This window comes from Nerophis lumbriciformis, linkage group LG08 (assembly GCF_033978685.3).
Source record: "Nerophis lumbriciformis linkage group LG08, RoL_Nlum_v2.1, whole genome shotgun sequence".
Taxonomy (NCBI): Eukaryota; Metazoa; Chordata; class Actinopteri; order Syngnathiformes; family Syngnathidae; genus Nerophis; species Nerophis lumbriciformis.
In genome coordinates, this window is record NC_084555.2 from 47,224,064 (window position 1) to 47,240,111 (window position 16,048).

Genomic DNA, 16,048 nt, shown 5'->3' on the forward strand with positions numbered 1-16,048 from the left:
TCCTTTGAAGGGTATATTCCATTAATAATTTTAAATTGTATTTCTTTAATTTTGGGAAGAATTGGGTATGTAATATATCTTGTCCTTATTTTCCTTAGCTCAACTTTTGTAAACTCCTTTAGGATATATTGTCTATGAACTGTGCCCGGAAAATTTTCTTTCACTAAAACTGTACTCATATATTTGTTGGAAAATGTTTCATCACAGAAATGAACATTTTCAATATTATGGTTTCTCAGACAAGGGGTAGTATTTGAATATAAAACATATTGAGTCACCATAGATTTTAAGGATAGAGGTTTACGCATAGACATCTTATAAGTAGAAGCAGCATTGGCTGCTGTGACGCGAGAAATTCGGCCGCCATCTTGAAGTGGTGATGAGGAGCCGGCGAGCAACCTAAACTGACACTGGACAGGTAGAAAACAAAGATGGTGGTTCAGCGTTTTCCTGCTCAAATGAGCGGACTGTTGAAAAGAGGAATCGGGGGATTACTTTTCACAAGCAAGATTTAACATTGACGTACTATTGGTTGTATTTTGTGAAAAGAATATTACCACAGGGTTGAGAAGGAGCAAAGATCTTCAAAAGTACTGAAATCGTAGCCGCTAGCAAACAAGAGTATGACCATAATAGAATTGCTTGTCAATGAAATTAATTAAATTAAAAAATGTCATACTTGAATAACATAAAGTTGAAATAAATGATGAAGATAAAGATTGTAAAACCGAATTTGGTTTTATTCTGAATCCAGTGAAACAGATTGGTGGTTTTAGCTGATATAAAGACTTTCAGGTGTTTATATATGTTTATGTTTAAGTATTTGGCAGACGCTATTATCCAAAGCGACATACATAAAAAATACATATATAAACAATCACTGTAAACATTATCATTTAAGGGAAGAATGTAATACAAAATATCAATACAAAGGCTCAAGACAGAATAAACTCTCTGCTGCTGCAGCAACAGAGATACAGTCTATAGGTCCTTAAGATATATAGATATCTAATGTATTCATACATTGTTTATGTAGGATATACGCATGTATATATAACCTGATCATATTGTTTCTTCAATTTAAAAATAGCTGACCGTTTTTCCCCCTTCTCTGGGATTATATTCCCAGTTTTGATCTCGGCGTACGTCTGGTCATTTATAGCATATAAGAATATTCTATTACTGTTAAACAAACTATGAATAATAAAACATGCCAAAACATGTGTCCTTTATCATAGGTACACGTATGACAAAAAACCGTGTGAAAATCAGTGGTATTCAGTGAGGTAAGATGAATTAAATGCGCTGACAGTTCATTGCTCCTGCCAAATGAATTGCACTGAGTGGAGCGGATCACCACTCCAAGATGGCGGCCCCGCGTCTCGTCAGCGCCAGTAGGCAGTAGCGCGCCATGCTGCGTCTACTTATAAGATGTCAACTTGTTTTACGGCAGTAATGTTCGTGCACGCCGTTACTGTCACCATTGTTTGTTTCTTTTTTGTAGTCTTTATTTCAATAATAATGTCACAAAAAATATTACATACAAAATGTAATATGTTTCTCTCGCGAGATCTGACAACATCGCGTGGGAACAAAACAGGACGATGACAAAGCAAAATGGCGTTTGATAAAGACGTTATTGTGTTCTTTCTAGTTTTCTGTTCTTAATCTGCGCGTACATGTACCCTTATATTATATGTGTATAATAGAGTAAACAGCGTTAATAGTTGTTTACATCCGGATACATTAGTCCGAGCGCACTTTGACGCTTCTCGTGCTAGCTTAGCTTGCTAGTTAGCTTAGCTTGTTAGTTGCTAACAAAGAGACGCAGAAGTTATCAACACGTCGCTAAGCAGAGATCAGATGTGAGTGTAAAGTGTTGTGATTGTGTGAAAATGTGCGAAAGAACGATAGCAGAGTACAAGGAGGAACTTTGTCCAACAAAAGAGGAGAAGGAGCGACAACATCAACTACTGGACGCTGTTTTCAAGGAACATCAGCTTGTGTCACACAGAACAGGTTTGTTTACTTTTTACTCTCACATGTTTACTAACTTTATATTTGATTATAAACATTATTCTTAAATATATTGATTATGAAGATTGTCTAGCGGGGATGATGCATGTCTTTGTTTTTATATTGTTCAAGAAAACGAGACGGATTATAAAGCGTACACATATTTAATGGCTCTAATTTTTCCTTAGACTATTAAATTGCAGTTTAAGTTATTTTGAGCATTTGCTTATGAACAACAAGGATGACTAATTCATTCATAAATATTTGTACGGTAACTGTGCTGCTTATACAGCTGTAACAAAAAGTAAAATGACTAATAAAATGTTAGTTTGAAAGAAAGGAAAGGCCATCTATCCAAACATCTACCGCTTGTCTCTTTTTTGGGGTCGCGGGGGCTCCTGGAGCCTATCTCAGCTGCATTCAGGCGGAAGGCAGGGTACACCCTGGACAAGTCGCCACCTCATCACAGCGCCAACACAGATAGACAGACAACATTCACACTCACATTCACACACTAGGGCCAATTTAGTGTTGCCAATCAACCTATCCCCAGGTGCATGTCTTTGGAGGTGGGACGAAGCCGGAGTATATGTATATGTATATGTATATGTATATGTATATGTATGTGTATATGTATATGTATACATATATATACGTATATGTGTATATATATATATATATATATATATATATATATATATATATGTATATATATATATATGTATACATATACAGGTATACTATGTCAATGTATATATATATATATATATATATATATATATATATATATATATATATATATATATATATATATATATATATATATATATATTAGTGCTGCAACTAACGATTAATTTGATAATCGATTAATCTGTCGATTATTATTTCGATTAATCGATTAATAATCGGATAAAAAAGACAAACTACATTTCTTTCCTTTCCAGTATTTTATTGGGGAAAAAACAGCATACTGGCGCCATGTTCTTTCAACTTGCCAAATAAAACAAGGAAAATGTTACAAAAATGCACACTTTTGACACCCCTGCTATAGATAATAAAAAATCTGATAAATGTATCGATAAAAAGCAGAGCCTGACGACGCATGCGCGTTTAACACAACTCTCTCGCTCTCTTTGTCTCTCCCCCTCCCTCACGAATGCTGCTGCACGCACAATTTGTTTTGTTTTCAACCCCTTCTTAACCCTGAACGTACATTGAAAATACACGCAACCCTAACTCAAAATGCCGGACATTTGAGGCATTTAAGAAACTCCGCCCTGACAGCTCCGCAAAAGAGGACATGTCCGGTGAAAAGAGGACGTATGGTCAGGACCTAGCCCGTTAGCTGCTAGCATGCTAGCAGCGATCCGTTTCACGTCCGGTGAAACCGATCGCTGCTAGTCCTCTTTTGCTAGCATGCTAGCAGCTAACGGGCTAGGATAGACTGACCATACGTCCTCTTTTCACCGGACATGTCCTCTTTTGCGGAGCTGTCAGGGCGGAGTTTCTTAAATGCCTCAAATGTCCGGCATTTTGAGTATTGTTTACACAACATGCAGTACGCTACTTAATATGTCCGTGTGGAAACTCGTTCAGTACATCTCCGCACCGAAACGAAACCCCCGTACCGAAACGGTTCGATACAAATACACGAACCGTTACACCCCTATTATTTTGATTATTGTTTCTCAGCTGTTTGTAAATGTTGCAGTTTATAAATATAGGTTTAAAAAAAAAAAAAAACGTAGCCTCTGCGCATGCGCTTAGCATAGATCCAACGAATCGATGGTAAATGGTAAATGGGTTGTACTTGTATAGCGCTTTTCTACCTTTTTTAAGGAACTCTAAGCGCTTTGACACTATTTCCACATTCACCCATTCACACACACATTCACACACTGATGGCGGTAGCTGCCATGCAAGGCGCTAAACAGGACCCATCAGGAGCAAGGGTGAAGTGTCTTGCTCAAGGACACAACAGACGTGACTAGGATGGTGACTAAAGATGACTAAATTAATCGCCAACTATTTTTATAATCGATTTTAATCGATTTAATCAATTAGTTGTTGCAGCCCTTATATATATTATATATATATATATATATATATATATATATATATATATATATATATATATATATATATATATATATATATATATATATATATATATATATATATATATATATAAGGGCTGCAACAACTAATTGATTAAATCGATTAAAATCGATTATAAAAATAGTAAGGTTAACCAAAAAATAGTGCTCGATACCGTAGTAGAGCGCAATATATGTATGTGTGGGAAAAAAAATCACAAGACTATTTCATCTCTACAGGCCTGTTTCATGAGGGGGGGTTCCCTCAATCATCAGGAGATTTTAATGGGAGCATTCACATACCATGGTTTATATAGGGCACAGAGTGGGTGGGTACAGGCTGGCGTAGGGGCGTGGTGATTGGCTCATGTGTTACCTAGGAGGTGTTTCCGTCTGTGGCGGCATGCTGTTACAATTTCGCTGCGCTTGTTGAGGGATGACAGGTCTGGACGGTAAATAATAAACAGTTTCTCTTTCAAGCATAGGTTGCATCTTTTATTACCACTATTGTAAGGTGTGCTGGATGCAAGAATTTGCCATGTTATTGAATATTCAACATTATTGTGTTTGAGGTCCCAAATGTGTTTGCTGAGTTCTGTGGTATTCCGCAGGTTTTGGTTCCTGAAAGAAGCCTTGTGATTGTTCCATCTGGTTTTGAACTCTCCCTCGGTTAATCCTACATATGTGTCGGATGTGTTAATGTCCTTGCGTGTTACCTTAGATTGGTAGACAACTGATGTTTGTAAGCCACAGCCAACAAGGAAGCCTTCATCACATTGAAGGACCACAAACCCAACTTCGCAAATAACCCAACATGCCGACTAATAAACCCAACTAAATCTGAAATAGGAAAAATCAGCAAAATAATCCTGGACAGAGTCAACACAAAAATCAAGGACAAAACACCACTCAACCAATGGAGAAATACAGCAGCAGTAATCAAATGGTTCAACAACATCCAAGACAAACAACAGCACAACTTTATCTCCTTTGATATCGAAGAATTTTACTCTTCCATCACGCAAGACCTACTGACTCAAGCACTAGACTTCGCCTCAGACTACGACTCAATCACAGGCAACGAAAGAAACATCATCATCGCAAAAAACTCCATTCTCATCCACAACAGTACACCATGGCAAAAAAAGAACAATGCAACATTTGACGTCACTATGGGAAGTTTTGACGGAGCAGAAACGTGTGAACTCGTTGGGAGTTTCCTCCTCTCCCAGCTCGCTAGCCTCAATCTGAACCTTGGTATTTACCGTGATGACGGACTGGCAGTGTGTCGCGCCTCGCCAAGGAGCAGCGAGAATACCAAGAAGCGCATATGCCAAATTTTCAAAGAGAACGGCCTACGGATCACGATTGAAGCCAACAAGCAAACCGTCAACTTCCTTGACGTCACTTTCAACCTGAGAAATAACAGCTACCAACCATTCACGAAACCCAACACAACACTCCAATACGTGCACCATGACAGCAACCACCCACCCACCACCACGAAAAGAATACCTACCGGATTTAATAAAAGGCTATCGATGCTGTCATCTAGCAAAGCTGAATTTGACCAAGCAACCCCCCCGTACCAAAAAGCCCTTGATGAAAGCGGATACAATTTCACCCTCACCTATGAACCCACGCCAGGAAACCAGCCAAAAAAGAACAGAAAACGAAACGACATCATCTGGTACAACCCCCCATACAGCAAAAACGTCTCAACTAACATTGGACACAAATTCCTCAATCTGATTGACAAACACTTTCCCAAAGACAACACCCTAAGAAAAGTATTCAACAAGAACAACATTAAATTGAGCTACAGCTGTATGAACAATATACGACAAATTATCTCAAACCACAACAAAACAATTGCAAATGAGCCGTCGGCCCCCGGACAGAGCGACTCCAAAACCAACAAAGGCTGCAACTGTCGAAAGAAACCTGATTGCCCTCTCAACGGGGGGTGCTTACAAACATCAGTTGTCTACCAATCTAAGGTAACACACAAGGACATTAACACATCCGACACATATGTAGGATCAACCGAGGGAGAGTTCAAAACCAGATGGAACAATCACAAGGCTTCTTTCAGGAACCAAAACCTGCGGAATACCACAGAACTCAGCAAACACATTTGGCACCTCAAAGACAATAATGTTGAATATTCAATAACATGGCAAATTCTAGCATTCAGCACACCTTACAATAGTGGTAATAAAAGATGCAACCTATGCTTGAAAGAGAAACTGTTTATTATTTACCGTCCAGACCTGTCATCCCTCAACAAGCGCAGCGAAATTGTAACAGCATGCCGCCACAGACGGAAACACCTCCTAGGTAACACATGAGCCAATCACCACGCCCCTACGCCAGCCTGTACCCACCCACTCTGTGCCCTATATAAACCATGGTATGTGAATGCTCCCATTAAAATCTCCTGATGATTGAGGGAACCCCCCCTCATGAAACAGGCCTGTAGAGATGAAATAGTCTTGTGATTTTTTTTCCCCCACACATACATATATATATATATATATATATATACATATATATATATATATATATATATATATAAGGGCTGCAACAACTAATACCTGTATATGTATACATATATATACGTATATGTGTGTATATATATATGTATACATATACAGGTATACAATGTCAATGTATATATACATATATGTGTGTGTACATATATATATATATGCAGTGTTGTCATTAACACACTTTTTGTGTCTTTTTACGCATTGAAATCTGAAAGGACGTGAAATTCCGGAAGCCCGCTCGTCCCCTTGACGCAGATTTTTTTTTTTTTTACTGCCCAGTTTGCTTGTTGTTGTTTTTTATTTTATCAATTATCGCTTTCAGTCTGTTTTGTTATGTTTATATTTGCCGGGGAACATTTCTGTCCTCGTTTATTGCATTTTTATTGGTCGTAAATTTTGATTCGCCGAGAGGTTTATCAATGACAAATACTGCCTCAGTTTGCACTCGGACAACTTTACCGTGAGGGACTGTCAAAAGAAATACTTCATGGTGAACACTAAGGTGAGTGTAAACTCAACCATTTTAACTTCATCCTGTGCCATGTCTACAGTAAATTACTTGTTTTACTCATTGTTTTTAGTCTATGGAAACTTCACTTTTATCTCCAGCTGTATCGACATCGTTGGAAGATGGAGACAGGCTAGCTGTTAGCTTCAAACTAACCAGCACCCGACCCGACTACTCCATACCCAAAAACATACTTTGCAATTGCAGGTCAACAAACCGGGCAAATATGTGCCTTTTGAAGTGTTAATGTGCGAGGAGTCAATCAATCAATCAATCAATGTTTATTTATATAGCCCTAAATCACAAGTGTCTCAAAGGGCTGCACATGCCACAACGACATCCTTGGTACAGAGCCCACATAAGGGCAAGGAAAAACTCACCCCAGTGGGACGTCGATGTGAATGACTATGAGAAACCTTGGAGAGGACCGCATATGTGGGTAACCCCCCCTCTAGGGGAGACCGAATGCAATGGATGTCGAGTGGGTCTGACATAAAATTGTGAAAGTACAGTCCATAGTGGATCCAACATAATAGTAAGAGTCCAGTCCATAGTGGGGTCAGCTGACAAGTTAGCAAGTGTCGCTTGCGTCGCTGACATTGACGTCATCACCGTCATTGTTTACTGAAGCAGAGATGCTGACTGTGCGTTATGATAAACGCGCATGTGTCGCCAGGCTCTGCTTTTTATCCATAGACTTATCACATTACATTTTTTATTATCTATAGCAGGGGTGTCAAAAGTGTGCCCCGGAGGCCATTTGCGGCCCACAGCTAATGTTTTAAAAGCCCACGCACGGCACATTCTAAAATACTATTAAAATAAACAAAAACATAACAAAAATGAAATAAAAAAGCTTAAAGGTGAAATGTAATTTAGAAAAAGTTGCAATGTGGACTAATAAAACAAAGCTGTTTTTTTCTTTAAAACTGTCATTGCTCAAAACATAATATTGAATCAAAATCAAAGTTATTATGTATTATTGACCTATCCAAGGTTCCGATTACTTCACACCAAATATTTCACTTTGAAAAATATTTTTTTGTGGAAGATTTTGCATATTTAGTGTGTTTTCCATTAAAAAACATAAATTATTTGACAAAAAGGGCAGAAAACAAACAAACAAAAAAAAACAACATAAAAAAACCTTAGAATTGACCGATAGATCTGAAGTTTATGTAGATTCTAGAGATGTAAGCGATAAATATAAAATGTATGTATGCCCTGGCACACCATTATCATCATTTCATGACCGAAGCAAAAAACTTTTTACACTTTTATACTGAAATAAATACACCTAGAACTTATTAGATACAGGTATAAAAATAACTACCGACAGCTGTAGATCCACGAAGGAAAGAAGAAAGTGAATGAATGTTTATAACTGAATACATTTACATATGCATAAAAAATGGTTTTCTTTTGTATTATTTTTTTAATGAATTAACGTTTATGACAACCTTTTTACAAAACACAATATAGAATGTGAGATATAACAGGATAATGCACACTTATCACTTGTTACGGTTGCTCATATGTGTATATATATTTATATATATGTATATATATATATATATGTATGTATGTATATATATACACACACACACACACACACACACACACACACATGTATATATACCGTATTTTCCGCACCATTAGCCGCACCTAAAAACCACAAATTTACTCAAAAGCTGACAGTGCGGCTTTTAACCCGGTGCGCTTTATATATGGATTAATATTAAGATTCATTTTCATAAAGTTTCGGTCTCGTAACTACGGTAAACAGCCGCCATCTTTTTTCCCGGTAGAACAGGAAGCGCTTCTTCTTCTACGCAAGCAACCGCCAAGGTAAGCACCCGCCCCCATAGAACAGGAAGCGCTTCTTCTTCTACTGTAAGCAACCTCCCGCCCGCGTAGAAGAAGAAAAAGCGCGCGGATATTACCGTACGTTTCATTTCCTGTTTACATCTGTAAAGACCACAAAATGGCTCCTACTAAGCGACAAGGATCCGGTTCATGAAAAGACGCAATCTCTCCATCCGCACACGGATTACTATTTCACAGCAACTGATATTCCTGTGAACCGCACTGTGGATACTGTGGATACAACGGGAGCACGTACGGTGAATATTCGCACCACAGGGAATGAGAAGTCGTCCTTCACTGTGGTTCTAGCTTGCCATGCTAATGAAACTTCCACCCATGGTGATATTCAAAAGGAAGACCTTGCCAAAAGAGACCTTTCCAGCCGGCGTCATCATAAAAGCTAACTCGAAGGGATGGATGGATGAAGAAAAGATGAGCGAGTGGTTAAGGGAAGTTTACGCGAAGAGGCCGGGTGGCTTTTTTCACACAGCTCCGTCCATGTTGATATACGACTCTATGCACGCCCACATCACAGATGGTGTCAAAAAACAAGTGAAGCACACAAATACAACACTCGCCGTCATTCCGGGTGGATTAACCAAAGAACTCCAACCGCTGGATATTGGTGTCAACAAGGCATTCAAATCACGACTGCGAACGGCGTGGGAACAATGGATGACCGAAGGCGAACACACCTTCTCTAAGACAGGCAGACAGCGCCGGACGACATACGCCAACATCTGCCAGTGGATCGTAAATGCCTGGGCAGATATTTTGGTCACAACTGTGGTCCGAGCTTTCCGGAAGGCAGGATTCACAGAACTGCTGAACAGTGACACTGACTCCGATGACTTAGACGAGACGGAACCGGCCATTTTGGATCCCACATTTGCCCAACTTTTCAATTCGGACACCGAAGACGAAGAATTCGAAGGATTTACGAATGAAGAATAACTTCAGAAGGTGAGCGCTATGTTTATTTTGTGTGTTGTGACATTAACGTTCGAGCAACATTATGTTGCTATTGCTCTGCACTATTTTGAATTTTACTATGTTTGTGATTGCACATTTGCGTACATTTTGGGACAGAGTTGTTAGAACGCTGGTTTTTAATAGGTCAGTCAAATTTTAATAATATATCTGACTGTTTTTTTGACATTCCCTTTAGCGCAGCGTAGGCGCGGCTTATAGTCCGGGGCGGCTTATAGGTGGACAAAGTTTTGAAATATGCCATTCATTGAAGGTGCGGCTAATAATCCGGTGCGCCTTATAGTGCGGAAAATACGGTACACACACATATATATATATACAAACCCCGTTTCCATATGAGTTGGGAAATTGTGTTAGATGTAAATATAAACGGAATACAATGATTTGCGAATCATTTTCAACCCATATTCAGTTGAATATGCTACAAAGACAACATATTTGATGTTCAAACTGATAAACATTTTTATTTTTTGCAAATAATCATTAACTTTAGAATTTGATGCCAACAACACGTGACAAAGAAGTTGGGAAAGGTGGCAATAAATACTGATAATGTTGTGGAACGCTCATCAAACACTTATTTGGAACATCCCACAGGTGAACAGGCAAATTGGGAACAGGTGGGTGCCATGATTGGGTATAAAAGTAGATTCCATGAAATGCTCAGTCATTCACAAACAAGGATGGGGCGAGGGTCACCATTTTGTCAACAAATGCGTGAGCAAATTGTTGAACAGTTTAAGAAAAACCTTTCTCAACCAGCTATTGCAAGGAATTTAGGGATTTCACCATCTACGGTCCGTAATATCATCAAAGGGTTCAGAGAATCTGGAGAAATCACTGCACGTAAGCAGCTAAGCCCGTGACCTTCGATCTCTCAGGCTGTACTGCATCAACAAGCGACATCAGTGTGTAAAGGATATCACCACATAGGCTCAGGAACACTTCAGAAACCCACTGTCAGTAACTACAGTTGGTCGCTACATCTATAAGTGCAAGTTAAAACTCTCCTATGCAAGGCGAAAACCGTTTATCAACAACACCCAGAAACACCGTCGGCTTCGCTGGGCCTGAGCTCATCTAAGATGGACTGATACAAAGTGGAAAAGTGTTCTGAGGTCTGACGAGTCCACATTTCAAATTGTTTTTGGAAACTGTGGACGTCGTGTCCTCCGGACCAAAGAGGAAAAGAACCATCCGGATTGTTATCAGCGCAAAATTGAAAAGCCAGCATCTGTGATGGTATGGGGGTGTATTAGTGCCCAAGACATGGGTAACTTACACATCTGTGAAGGTACCATTAATGCTGAAAGGTTTTGGAGCAACATTTGTTGCCATCCAAGCAACGTTACCTGCTTATTTCAGAAAGACAATGCCAAGCCACGTGTTATATCAACGTGGCTTCATTGTGAAAGAGTGCGGGTACTAGACTGGCCTGCCTGTAGTCCAGACTTGTCTCCCATTGAAAATGTGTGGCGCATTATGAAGCTTAAAATAGCACAACGGAGACCCCCGGACTGTTGAACAACTTAAGCTGTACATCAAGCAAGAATGGGAAAGAATTCCACCTGAGAAGCTTCAAAAATGTGTCTCCTCAGTTCCCAAACGTTTACTGAGTGTTGTTAAAAGGAAAGGCCATGTAACACAGTGGTGAACATGCCCTTTCCCAACTACTTTGGCACGTGTTGCAGACATGAAATTCTAAGTTAATTATTATTTGCAAAAAAAAATTAAGTTTATGAGTTTGAACATGAAATATGTTGTCTTTGTAGTGCATTCAATTGAATATGGGTTGAAAAGGATTTGCAAATCATTGTATTCCGTTTATATGTACATCTAACACAATTTCCCAACTCATATGGAAAAGGGGTTTGTATATATATATATATATATATATATATATATATATATATATATATATGCGTGTATCAGGGCTGGGCGATTATATGATTGTGATCGTGATAAATATTGTTTAATCAGAATTTGTGTTTGTGTCTGCAAAGATTCAACTCATTTGATATAATATGTACTAAAGATGTTTGTTCAAATCATTTTTGAGTTTGTTTGTGTACAAGTAATTAAAGAATATAAGTAATGATATACCATATGAAAGTCTTGTTTAGTAAATGTTAACTTGAAATAGAAGTATTATTATATTTAGTACACCACTGATACTTGGTTTACTGCTGAATGTTTGTGATGACACGAAAAAAATACTAACTTTGAGAGGAATAAAATTTGTTCTGTTTACTACAACAAAACGTACTGAAAAAGAAGGAAATCTGTGGCCCTAAAACCAGTTACGGATCGTAGTGCGGGTTACTTGTACTGTTGCACCTCAAGTAAGCACAATTACATATATCAACAAAATGACAGTTGTCAGCTGTTGGCATATATTACCTCAATCAAACCTGGCAGAAATGTTTGTTCCAGTAGTAAACAGTAGGGATGCGATACTTGGTGTAATCCTGCACTGGACAATCCGCTTTATTAAAACATTTCAGAAATCATGATAGCATGAGATGGAGATCTGATGTGATGAAATAAAAATATTAATTGTGATCATTTTTGTACCCATTCTGATTAACCTAAAGATTCACAACTGAACCTTAATGGATTGAGGGGGCTGTGACTGGCATAGCTGAACCGGATATCCGTTAACAATCCTACTTGTTAGTACGAGAGATTTTACTGCTGTTTGTTTTGTGTTTTTTCATGACTTGTTGTATTGCTTTTGTTATTCTCTGATATACGGTATGGTCGTGACATCTTGAATGTCAACGTGGTGATTGATCCGAGACATTGTCAGAACATATGGTGGTGCAGGACAATGTCAAGTGGGGACTGAGCAACGCTGGACTTTTCTAAAATATGTGTTTGTCTTCTTGTGTCCTGCAGATGTCTGTAAAGAACATCTTCTCCCTGAGCAGCAAGAGTGGACCTGCGGGATGGAGCAGGGAAAACCAGAGCGCCCCCACTTTAAAGAGGAAGAGGAGTCACAGCCTCCTCACATTAAAGAGGAAGAGGTGGAGAAACAGACCCCTCACATTAAAGAGGAAGAGGAGGAATACTGCATCAGTCAAGAAGGAGAGCATAATGAAGGACTGGAGGAGGTTGATGTCACCAAGATGCCATTGACTGATGTCACTGTGAAGAGTGAAGATGAGGTCAAAGGTGAAAGTAAGGAGGAGAGAGAGGTGGAGCCTTCAAGCAGCAGCTCAATTCAATTCATGAAAACAGAAGCTGATGAAGACCACTGTGGAGGATCACCAACAGACAAGCTCTTAGCTCCACTGTCAGATAGTGACGACACAACGTCACACTCTTCTGACACTGATGATGACATGTCATGTCACACTGACGTCACACACTATAAATGCTCTCACTGTGGCAAAACTTTTAAATATCATTGTCATTTAAAAATACACATCAGAACGCACACCGGTGAAAAACCATTCATGTGCTCATTTTGTAGTAAAAGATTCTCCCGGAAAGAACAATTGAAAGTTCACGTAAGAATACACACTGGTGAAAAACCATATTCCTGTTCAAGTTGCAACAAAAGCTTCGGAGAAAGGGCAACACTTGTACTACACATGAGAACGCACACCGGTGAAAAACCGTACATGTGCTCAATTTGTGGTAAAAGATTCTCTCAAAAGCATCATTTGAAAGCACACACAAGAAAAAGCACTGCTGAAAAAACGTGTTCATTTTCAACCCACGGTGAAGATTTTACACAAAATACTGATTTGAAACCATATATGACTCCCCACACTGAAGACAAACCATTCATGTGCTCAATTTGTAAGAAAATATTCTCCCGAAAGGAACATTTGAAAATTCACATAAGAACGCACACCGGTGAAAAACCGTACATGTGCTCAATTTGTGGTAAAACATTCTCTCAAAAGCATCATTTGAAAGCACACACAAGAAAAAGCACTGCAGAAAAAACGTGCTCATCTTCAACCCACGGTGAAGATTTTACTCAAAATACCAATTTGAAACCATATATGACTCCACACACTGAAGACAAACCATTCATGTGCATAATTTGTAAGAAAAGATTTTCCCGAAAGCAACAATTGGAAATTCACCACAGAACACACACTGGTGAAAAACCATATTCCTGTTCCAACTGCTGGAAAAGCTTTGCAGAAAAATCCAAACTTACAATACATATGAGAACGCACACTGGTGAAAAACCATATTCCTGTTCATGCTGCAACAGAAGCTTTGCTGACCGATCAGCACTTGTAAAACACATGAATCGACGCACTGGTGAAAAACCTGTTGTCTGCTACGTCTGTGGTAAAGGTTTTGTACAAAGTCAAGATTTGAAAGACCACATGGAAATGCACGCTGAGAAAGTGTTGAGTTGCAGTGCGTGTGGTGAAATATTCCTTTCTAAGGACCAATGTAACAAACACAAGTGTGCTGGTGAGAACAGCAGCAGCAAATGAAGCCGCAGATTTTCTAACAACATCACCACATATAACACGTGACATCATTGTCGTGTATAACGTTATCCTGTTTAATATGTTGCTACCATTTATAGGTTTGAATATTTTAGATGAGGGATTTTATTTCAGTCTACTACATGCATTAATATACAACATTGTGTAACATATTCATTAAGAAAAATAAGTCATTCGATGGAAAAGGTGGAAATTGAAACATGTTTATTTTATATTGACTTTCATTCATTTTAGAATTGTAAACCGTACAAAACATATTACTTACAATAAACATAAGGATATCCATAATTCAGTGTTATACTGATACAAAACTGTTTTTCAAATCTGTTTTAAAAGTATGGAGTGTTTCTATATTTTCATTTCTGATTTTAAAGGATTGCATGGATGAATTATTTTATGTGATATACATATTTGTTTTACATTTGTTCATACCTTTTTTGTGTAGACATAAATCACTCTTAGTTCATATGTATTGGTTCACATCTGAAACATCTTCTGGACCACTTCTGGAAGCATATTATGTTCTCTATACATCATTTCAACACATTTGTGTTCTACAAGATCATTTACTTTTCAAATGTGACTTTATGAATCATCGGTTGTGTCATGATAAGCCATTCTATTATCATTCTTACTCTCTTTTGTATATGAATATTGCTTTTGTGATTGTTTTATATGTATGTCCCCCGACATTTATTCAATAAGCAATGTATGCTTCAACAAAAGTTGGATACAATAAATGTAGTTAATATTTGTTGTGTGTATTTTGTTCAGTTTAATATTGCAGATGTTTAATATTTGATATTTATATATGTTATATATGTAGAGACGGCAGGAAAGTGCAAACAATAATTCCTCCTTATTAGGGAAACACAGGTAACACAAAATCAAAGATGGGCAGCTGGGAAGTGCACAAATGGAAAACAGCCATATGACGCACAAAGCAAAAAAAATCCACTCCCGAAAATCATCTTGATTAGCAACCAGGGACAGATGTTCCTTAATTGCATATTTAGGGCCTGGTGACGGAGCCAGCACTCAAACCAGAGGATTGGTAGTGTGGCACTAAGTAATTTACTTTGATTAAAATAGTTGCCCCCAACCCAATTAAAAACTCTTTAAGGTCAGAAAACTCGATTTAAATGCTGTTTATAGACTCATGTTTTGTGATGTCAAGGTTTACTATGTAGTTCTATGCAGCATGCGATATTTAGTCACACCAGCAGAGAGCGCTTGGTGCCTTTGGTATCGGTAGCTGGCGCTGTAGAAGAAGTCTGTCAGTACGTGATATGAAAAAAAGTAGATCCGGTTGTAACGCTACTATTAATAATAGTAATAATAGATTTTATTTGTAAAAAAGCACTTTACATTGAGTAAACAACCTCAAAGTGCGACAGTGTATTAAAAAAAAAGATAATAAAAAATAAATAAAAACTAGGACAGTCAAATAGCTACAACTAGTATGCATATATCTAAAAAAAAAAAAAAAGGCTTTTTTTAAAAAGAAGGGTTTTTATGTCTTTTTTAAAAGCATCCACA

The 16,048-nt window shown here is 38.1% G+C and overlaps 1 protein-coding gene across 1 annotated transcript; it reads left to right on the forward strand.

Moving 5' to 3' along the window:
- The first annotated feature begins 1,579 nt into the window (after positions 1-1,579).
- Positions 1,580-15,226, forward strand: LOC133611921 (uncharacterized). The gene is made up of 2 exons (XM_061969101.2): positions 1,580-2,019; positions 12,927-15,226. Exons 1-2 carry the CDS (start codon positions 1,896-1,898, stop codon positions 14,492-14,494), a joined length of 1,692 nt encoding a protein of 563 aa, XP_061825085.2. The 5' UTR covers positions 1,580-1,895; the 3' UTR covers positions 14,495-15,226.
- The last annotated feature ends 822 nt before the right edge of the window (positions 15,227-16,048 follow it).

Bases quoted from the DNA above. Each gene is read 5' to 3' on its own strand.
- LOC133611921 (XM_061969101.2), top strand. From the start codon at position 1,896: ATGTGCGAAAGAACGATAGCAGAGTACAAGGAGGAACTTTGTCCAACA. The intron at 2,020-12,926 runs GTTTGTTTACTT...TGTGTCCTGCAG, and splicing joins GCTTGTGTCACACAGAACAG to ATGTCTGTAAAGAACATCTT.